Here is a 9,772-nt window from a genome sequence, read left to right on the forward strand (position 1 = left end):
TTTTTGGGAACAATCAATTTATATTGTGGCCCATTAAATGGACGGTTTGGATCATCCTATGGTGTAGGCCGTAAAATATTCAGTACAATTTTATCTTTTTTGATAGGTAAGTTGGGGTTTTGCAGGGACCCCGACCGACTTATTAAAAAAATACTTCACTACATGGGCTTACACCATATATATTCTAACAAGAATTTTGTGACAAAGCCTGCAAACCAAAAACATATTTCTTACACTCCCTATTAAAAAAAAAACAGTACTGTATAACTTACACCATAGGGTGATCCAATCCGTCCAATTGATGGGCCACATCCTAAATAGGGTGTTCCCAAAAAACACATTTCCATGCGATGATCCTAGCCCTGCAGTCTATAGAGGAACAGCATATTTAGGAAACATTTATTGGTTGGAGGGTTGTAATTATCCTATGGAAATGAATCTTGGCAGACAACCTACTTACATTGTGGCTCATGAAATGGACGGTTTGGATCATCCTACGATGTAAGCCATACAGTACTTTTTCAAAAAAAAATACTCACTATCAGGACTTACACTATATAAAAAGTCTCATAATCACATCATTTCCCTCTAAATCATGGGGAAATGTGTCAAACGGGCCGGGTAAAAATCACGGGGGAATTTTATGGGTGATTGGGCTTGGACCCACACCCGGCCCGCACACCCGCGGGTCAACCGGAATTTTGACTTTTTTTTGAAGAAAATTATTTTGACGTAAAATATTCAGTACAATTTTTAATTTTTTGATAGGTATGTTGGGGTTTTGCGGGGACCCCTACGGGCTTATTAAAAAATACTTCACTACATGGGCTTACACCGTATATATTCTAACAAGAATTTTGTGACAAAGCCTGCAAACCAAAAACATATTTCTTACACTCCCTATTAAAAAAAAAGTACTGTATAACTTACACCATAAGATGATTCAAACCGTCCAATTGATGGGCCACATCGTACATAGGGTGTTCCCAAAATCCACATTTCCATGCGATGATCCTAGCCTTCAGTCTATAGAGGAACGGCATGTTTAGGAAACATTTATTGGTTGGAGGGTTGTAATTATCCAATGGAAATGAATTTTCGCACACAACCTACTTACATTGTGGCCCATGAAATGGACGGTTTGGATCATCCTACAATGTAGGCCATACAATACTTAAAAAAAAAAAAAAAACTCACTATCAGGACTTACACTATATAAAAGCTCTCATAATCACATCATTTCCCTCTAAATCATGGGGAAACGGGTCAAAATCACCGGGGGGGATTTTATGGGTGATTGGGCTCGGACCCGCACCCGGCCCGCAAACCCGCGGGTCAACCGGAATTTTGACGTTTTTTTTGAAGAATTTTTTTTTTATAGAGATTTGCTAGCGACCTTCGCTGAGTCTACTTGCCTGCTTGTAGCCCATCCTTTGTTGCAAAGATCGGCAGAAGTACGATTTTTGCAAAGGTGGCTAGCAATACATAATAGCAATAAATAATAATCATGCAGGTACTAAGTTTTAAATGAAAAATTACGGGAAAATAGAAGTAAAATAGCAAAATTATGACAATTACTGGCAAAGAGACATGAAAAGGAGACAGCTGGCGTATTATATTATTATTATATGATCAGTAATAGCCACGGTGTTTGTTTGGGCATTTGGCATTTAACCGAACTTGACAAAAATGCCCTCCTGTAATCGGATGTAGCGAATTTCAGTAAAAGAAGGGAACCAATTGTTAAGATTCACGCTTTATATATATATAGTAATAAGGATTCATTCATCTGACACCGAAATAATGACAATCAGCCCTTTAAATAGATCTTGCACAAGTTTAACACTAAGTGCACGATTCCATGTTTCACAAACCTAGGGGTGGCAATGGTTCGGTTTCGGTTCGGTGGGTCAAACCGAACCGAACCGAAATTTGAATCGGTTTGGTTTTACCAAACCAAAACCGAACCAAAACTGAATTTTCGGTTCGGTTTCGGTTTGGTTCCGCCAATTTTGCCACCCTTTACTCATAATAATTGCAAATATTCGGTTTCGGTTCGGTTTGATACCCAAACCGAACCAAACCGAAATTTGAATCGGTTTGGTTTAACCAAACCGAAACTGAATTTTCGGTTCGGTTTCGGCTCGGTTCCGGTTCGGTTCGGCCAATTTTGCCACCCCTACACAAACCTAGTCAAATTCTAAAACTTAACTTGACCCTAAATGATAAACACCTGTCCCTATAAAATAGGGACTCACTTTCCAATAGATAACAGCAACGAAATGAATACGCATAAAACAAGATTCTTACACCACCGACTCTAGAATAACGTTAAAAGTTAAAACCGACTTGCTTAGGCCTGTGTGGGCCCACATGCAAATTCGCTGTTTTGAATTACTTTCCAACAGTGTGTGGGTGTGGCCAACTGACATAGACGTATGTCAGATGTGTTTGGGTGTGAACCAACTGAGTTAGACGCTTGTAAGTTCTGTTTGCGTGGGGGCCAACTGATTAGAAGAATGTGTTTTTTTTTTTTTGCTCCTTCATTGCTGCAAGAAAAGTATATAAGTGCATTTGGTGTTTCAAAAATTATTCACAACTTCATATTCTCCCGTCTAACAAAAAAAAATTTAAACCGCTAGCAACTTGTATTTCTTAGCAGTCTCTAAACCAGTAGCGTGCTTTCTCACTTCCATGGCCTTCTCCCTTCGATTATGTCCTTCTCCCCCATCTCCAATAATTGTGTTAAGTGAAACCCCAAGAATCAGAGGCCCTTACATGTGCATTGCTCATCATCAAAGCTTCACCCACGACAACAGTTTGACCTTTACGTCGTCTAACACTAATCTGGTAAATATGTTGATAAATACGTATCTTTAATGATACGTATCTGGTAAATAGTATCTTTACTCTTCCATCTTTGATGATAAATACGTTTATTTCTGTTCAATTTCCACTAACATGGCCACTCAAACAGGACGGCCTACTAGCCAAACAAATGGAGAAAGTGAAGGAAGTCCGGCTCATGCTACATGAAGCCGGTAACACGTTGGAGGGTATGATTATGATCGATTCCTTGCAACGCTTAGGCATCGATTACCATTTCGAGGAGGAGATTGAAGCCGTTTTAAATTTCCATTATCGAAGCCTTGATGTTAGTACTGGTTTTCCACATCATAGCTTGTATGATGTTGCTCTTTGCTTCCGACTGTTGCGCCAACATGGGCACTATGTATCAGCAAGTGGGTGCTTGCATTCAGATAATTATAGTTGAAGATGAGAGATCCGTTCAATATTTTCAAAATATATTTTTTTAGAGGGAAATGATTTCTCAAGTTCAAGATGCACGAGATATCTTGTCGAGTAGTATTTTAAAGGGTTGTCGGTAGAATATTACGTTTCTCAAAAAGCTCTTTTAAGCCCTTTAAATACTACACGACAGGATGCCTCGCATCTTTATCAAAATGTTGGAGTGCTGAAATCATTTTCGTTTTTTAAAATGTGAAAAAGGTGTTCTGATTGTAAAGACACTTAGATTTATGAAAGTTTGTTTTTGATTATTCAAAAAAATATTTATTTTAAATGAAACGGTATTTTTATGTGAAAGGGTGCCTAGGTGTCTTTTTCAGCATTAGCTGTTTTACCTGGACATTTTTCTCTAGTAAACCCAAGCCAACATTCCATGATAGGATCTTCATGGATAACACAAATCCTCTAGCCTCATCCCCAGGATCCTTAGCCACCCGTCCTGTCTCTGCCCTTACCCCTGGACTTTCAGGTGGATGCCCCTTCATAATTCACCGAAGATTGGAGTCTGATCTTCTCCCTGGCTGTTTCTTTTCTTTCTTTCTTTTTTTGCTTCCCGTCTCTCTGAATCATCCGTAGTTTGATTGACAAATACTTCCACTCTACTCCCCAGGCGTAGCCATGTTAAATTGCTCACCCCTTCATCAAATTGATGGAAGCTCAGAATCTTCTTCAAACTGTCTTTGTTTCTCTTCTACCCATTTTGGCAATCTCTTATTCCTCAACTACTTCCTTCTTTGATACCCTCTCTATCACCTTTGCTTGATTAATCAAGCTCAGAATTGGGTTTGGATCCGTGTGTAAGTCTACCTAGCTAGTGACTCTTCATGTGTTCTGATTGCACCCAATCCTACAAGGCTACAACCTGCACATGACTATTTCATGGAAACACAAGCAATTCTGAACCAGGGGGCATACCTACTAAAGCCTCACTGGGAAAAGATCCTGGGTGATATTAGGAACTTCCACCCCCTATCCACGGAGACCACTACAAACCACCTCCAAATCGACAATGTCTCTCTAGGCTCTCTGACATGGATTATGGGTTTCAGCTTCATCCTCCCTGGTGGCACCCTCTAGCCCATAGCCCTGCAAATTCGACTAAAAGGGCAAAGCTATCACCACTGGATCGACAGCTGAGGCACCACCAGAGAGGCTAGGCTGACTTCGTGTCTTTTTTTATTGGTCAGTAAGCTGGGGTTTTGCATGACCCCTACCAGTGTATTAAAGAACGGGATGAGTTACAATCTAGGATTGGGACCCCTGAAGAGTCTTGCTTACCTTCATGCCTTTTTAATGTTCCATAAAAGAAGGTTTAGGTTCTCATTTAAAAATATCTTTTAGATTGGTCTAGAAGTGGACGAGCCTTGGCGCAACGCTAAGGTTGCTCCATTGTGACCTGGTGGTCACGGGTTTGAGTCATAGAAATAGCCTCTCTGCAAAGCAGGGGTAAGGCTGCGTACATCTAGCCCTCCTCAGATCCCGCAATGGCAGGAGCCCCGTGCACTGGGCCGCCCTTTTAGAATTGCCTAGGATTCTTATTTGTGTTCTGTCCCTTTCCGTTCCAACCAAGTGTGGGCATACTGGTCCGGTATTGAATTTGAGGGAGCAGCACTAGATCGATGGTTGTCGGCACTGTATCCTCCAGACTTTATTTCCATGTACCCCCTGCATTATTGGGAAAATAAAAATCTATAAGATAAATCCTTAATTGGCATGCCTTGCCTAATTCCTATTCCTATACCTCATTCCATTTCTCCTTGTGCGTGTTTCCTACATTGATCATTTGCATTCCAATTAGTTCCTACTAGATCTACTACTGACTACTTTGTATGGAACAGATGTGTTTAAGAACTTCAAAGACAAGGAGAGATTTGGACTCAATGTAGGCAAAGACATAAGGGGAATGATGGGTTTATATGAAGCTTCACACCTTAGAATAGGTGGTGAGGATATACTTGATGAAGCTTATGATTTCACCTGCAAGCACCTTAAGGCTTCAATGACAGTAATGGATCTGGGTATGGCTTGCCTTGTAAGGCATACCTTGGAGCATCCTTTTCACATGACATTGCCAAGGTTCAAGGCCAATTACTACCTCAAAAACTATCATGGAGACAATGGGAGGACCGGAGTGTTACAAGAACTAGCAAAAATGGATTTCAACATCGTTCAGTCCTTGCACCAAGGAGAACTTAAAACAGTTCTAAAGTAAGTGATTCTTTGTCCACTTGAATTTACTTCACAGTAATTTTGGCCTTTCTAATTTAATGCCTTTTCCTTCCCACTTCAGGTGGTGGAAAGACCTGGGTTTGTCACAGGAATTACGTTTTGTTAGAGACCAACCACTGAAATGGTTCCTGTGGCCCATGGCAATGCTCTCAAACCCTCAATTCTCAAAGTACAGAGTCGACCTCACAAAGTCCATATCGCTTGTTTACATAATTGATGACATTTTCGATGTTTATGGGACTCTTGATGAACTCATCCTCTTCACAGACGCAGTCAATAGGTGAGTAGGAAAAAACCCAATTTTGGGCTTGCTTCTAAGAATGGAAAAAAATATCTTACACAGTGAGATACAACTTATTACAGATGGGAAGTCAGTCAGATCGAGGGGCTACCGAGATACATGAAGATATGCTTCATGGCTCTATATAACATCTGTAATGAGATTTCAGACAAGGTTGATCAGGAACATGGGACGAATCCCATACAATCATTGAGGAAAGCGGTATATTACAATGAATTGACTTTCTTAGAGTGCATTACTGGTGTATATTCATGTACATGTTTTTTACAAGAGAAAGTCTCAAATTCTAACAATTAATCCGTATCTCTGTCTAATTAACCAGTGGGCGGAGCTATGCAATGCATTCATGGTAGAAGCAAAATGGTTTCGGTCCAGACATGTCCCAATGACAGATGAATACCTGAGAAATGGAGTGATTAGCTCGGGAGTACCCCTTGTATTACTTCACATGCATTTTCTGTTGGGGCAAGGGATAACAATAGAGCGTGTCGATGATATTCCGGGCCTCTTTTCCTGGCCAGCAACAATTCTTCGGCTTTGGGATGATTTTGGAAGTGCGAAGGTACGAAGGACTAGTGGTTTTTGTTGAAGTACAGATGATTAAATAACACCAACTCGAACAGCTTAAGCTTTTGAAGTAATAGGTATTGCTTCACGGCAGGTCTTCGGTTCAAAACCCAACAACTCGTTGATATTAAAAATTAATGTGTATGGCCAAACAAAAAGAGAGGGGTCACACATGAGTGGGAGTGTTGAAGTATAGATGATTAACTAACTCCAACTCTAACAGCTTGTGAGGGTTGCTTGGACGTAGGGTAAAGGAGGAAACAAAAAGAAAAGGGAGATGATATTTTCACTCCCTGCAGTACACGCACGCTTCCCGTATAACGTGATTTGACGTGAAAAGTGGGCAACTTTAACTCTTTTTTTGTCAAGTAAAATATTCCAGGGTCTAGTTTTAATTTAAGAAGAAATTTCCAAATGAGTCAAACCCTGAAAATGCATTTCCAAGAATTGTAGGCAGCACCTAGAAAACAGTCACCCCGACCGATATGGTATTACAAGAATTATTAAGCTTTATTAGTTGGGAATCTCTGTTTACCGACCCTACATGTCAACTGTTTTTTGTGACTATTGTTACCACATAGATTGTTTCTTTTGCGACTTTAAATTGGCCAATTGGACTAATAACGGCATACTCACTTTGGTTTACACTTTTTTTTAATACGCTTTTCACGCCTGTTACAATAATCAAGATGCCAATCACATCCAATCAAAAATTGTAGAGCAGATAGTGCCGTTACCAAAATAAGAAAATGACTATACGATGCTTGCATTCATCAAACTAACACATGTTTTCTTGATGTTTGAAGGATGAAAACCAAGAAGGATACGATGGATCATACGTAGAGTGCTACATGCAAGAACATGGCAGCTCAGCTTCCCTTGAAAATGCGCGTGAAGAGATGAAATATATGATATCTAATGCATGGAAGAAACTCAACGAGGAGTGCCTATGTTCAAATCAATTCTCACCATCTTTCAAAGAAGGCTCACTAAACTTTGCCAGAATGGTTGAGGTCATGTACAGTTACGACCACAATCAACGCCTCCCAGCCCTCGAGCAACTCATCAATTCATTGCTCAGTGAAAACATCCCTTTAACCAAACCCAAACAAATGTATACGCGTGTATGATAGTGGCGATATTCAGGGAAGGTGCCCAAATGGTTTGCTTTTTTCTGTTTTTAAACAATTTTAGGTCAACCCTGGGTGCCATAAGATTTCCTCAGTTAGAAAAATAAAAAGAGAGTGGTAATATACTGATATGTATGTACCATCGTCCGAAGAGGGTTCTCATGGGCTAATAAAGAAAAGGGTTTGGAACATCCAACAAGTTATTTTCCTTGTTCTATTGCTTGTTAATGCAATTTCTTACTAAACACTACCACATTTCGTAAACTAATGAATCTTTTTTTCACAACCGTTGGAATGAAACAGTGTTAGTGAGAAGGGTGCAGTGAAGAGCCGTGAAAAGTTGTGATGGCCAAATGGCCATGTGGGGCTGTTCTATAAGAATAGCTCCTTCCCTCCTCTTTTAGGCATTCGATTCATTCGTTCATTTGTGTCATTGTCATACGATTATAAACTGCCACAAATTTGTCCATTTTTTAGCTTCACAAATCGAAGGGTTAAGATGATCCTATGAAGCTGATTTTTTGTGGACACCCTATCTATGATGGGGCCTGTCAAATGAATGCTTTAGATCACCACAAAAAAAAGTTGGACCCATGTATTTTTGGTCGGCAGACTAGAGAATGATCTCTAGTTGGCAGACTATATATATTCGTTTGTGATTAATTTTATATGGTGTGCTGGCTTGAAAAGCCCATTATTTTTCAAAATGTACAGTGGGGTACACTTCATAGATTGATCCAACCGTTCATTTGTTGGGCGGCAACGGAAATACTCAGTGCCATGTAAATCATCTCCGTAGGATGATCCTAAGCCTCTGATGGGTAGATGAACTGATATCATCTCCACGTAGATCAGAGGTTAGGATCATGATATGGATGTTGTTTGCAGGGTAGAACTTATTTACTTTGTGGCCCAACAAATGAACGGTTTGGATCATCCTATGAAGTGAGGCCCACAATACTTTTTGAAAAAAATACAGTTTATCATTTAAAAATGGCCTTTAATGTATTGGTGAGTACGCTGTGTTTGGGAGTGGGCCAACTGACTTAGACACATGTAAGCTCTCTTTGGGTGTGGGCCAACAGATTAGACGCTTGTGTTTCCTATTTTTTTCCTTTCATTGCTAAAGTTATCAACTTATCACCACATGCTACTCTGCCGTCCAGCTACTGTGGAGTCCTTACTGTGCTTAAGAAAAGTATGCAAGTGCATTTGGTTTTTCAACTTTTATTCACAACTTCATCTTTTCCCATCTAACAAAAAACATTTAAAACCACTAGCTACTTGTATTTCTTACCAGTCTCTAAACCAGTGGCGCCCTTTCTCACTTCCATGGCTTTCTCCCTTAGATTTTGTCCTTCACCCCCTTCTGATACTGTATTAAGTAAGACCCAGAGAATCAGAGGCCCTTATATGTGCATTGCTCATCATCAAAGCTTCACCCATGACAACAGTTTGGCCTTTACGTTGTCTAACACTAATCTGGTAAGGTAGCCATTACTCTTTTAGATTTAGATGGAAATCGTGCACTTAGTTTATTGTGTCTTTTAGTGTCTTAGCTCTTCCTCTTCCATCTTTAATGATCAAAAGGTTTATTCCTGTTCAATTTCCACCAACATTGTCACACAAATAGGATGGTCTACGCATCAAACAAATGGAGAAAGTGAAGGAAATTCGGCTCATACTACACGAAGCCGGTAACACATTGTCGGGTATGGTTATGATCTATTCTCTGCAACGCTAGGCAACGATTACCACTTCTAGGAAGAGATCGATGCGGATTTAAATTTCTATCATCAGAGCCTTGATGTGGGTACTGGTTCTACACATCATAGCTTGTATGATGTTGCGCTTTGCTTCCTATTGTTGCGTCAACATGGGCACTATGTATCAGCAGGTGGGTGCGTGTATTGACATGTCACTAAAATTATAGTTGAAGATGAGAGACCCGTTGGATTATTTATTTTTATTTTTTTGAAAATTTAGAAAGAATAAAACAAAATAAAACAAATGTAATCGCAAGAATCGGCTCTGTGGATCTACGGTGTAAGATCCACAGATTCCTATCAGAATGCGGGAAAAAAAAAGGAAATTTAAAAAACATACTTATTTTTTAAATAAAAAATGTGAAAAATATGTTTTGATTCTAAAGAAACTTGATTTATGAAAGGGTGTTTTTGATGATTCAAAAAATATTTTTTTAAATGAAAGGGTATTTTTATGTGAAATGGTGCGG

The 9,772-nt window shown here is 39.6% G+C and overlaps 1 protein-coding gene and 1 pseudogene across 1 annotated transcript; one reads left to right on the top strand and one right to left on the bottom strand.

Moving 5' to 3' along the window:
- Positions 1-2,694: 2,694 nt before the first annotated feature.
- On the top strand, positions 2,695-7,727 carry LOC143882452 ((3S,6E)-nerolidol synthase 1-like). The gene is made up of 7 exons (XM_077385940.1): positions 2,695-2,850; positions 2,978-3,232; positions 5,108-5,517; positions 5,600-5,818; positions 5,902-6,040; positions 6,162-6,401; positions 7,213-7,727. The coding sequence occupies exons 1-7, from the start codon at positions 2,695-2,697 to the stop codon at positions 7,534-7,536; spliced, it is 1,743 nt and encodes a 580-aa protein (XP_077242055.1). The 3' UTR covers positions 7,537-7,727.
- A 1,817-nt stretch (positions 7,728-9,544) lies between these two features.
- Positions 9,545-9,652, bottom strand: LOC143885704 (small nucleolar RNA snoR2/U65; annotated as a pseudogene).
- Positions 9,653-9,772: the final 120 nt, after the last annotated feature.

This window comes from Tasmannia lanceolata, unplaced genomic scaffold (genome assembly GCF_043159265.1).
Source record: "Tasmannia lanceolata isolate RefF3 unplaced genomic scaffold, GAP_Taslan_0.1 ptg000008l, whole genome shotgun sequence".
Taxonomy (NCBI): domain Eukaryota; kingdom Viridiplantae; phylum Streptophyta; class Magnoliopsida; order Canellales; family Winteraceae; genus Tasmannia; species Tasmannia lanceolata.

Coding starts and splice junctions, on each gene's coding strand:
- LOC143882452 (XM_077385940.1), top strand. CDS start 2,695: ATGGCCTTCTCCCTTCGATTATGTCCTTCTCCCCCATCTCCAATAATT. Junction 5,518..5,599: donor GAACTTAAAACAGTTCTAAA/GTAAGTGATTCT, acceptor TTCCCACTTCAG/GTGGTGGAAAGACCTGGGTT. Junction 6,402..7,212: donor ATGATTTTGGAAGTGCGAAG/GTACGAAGGACT, acceptor TGATGTTTGAAG/GATGAAAACCAAGAAGGATA.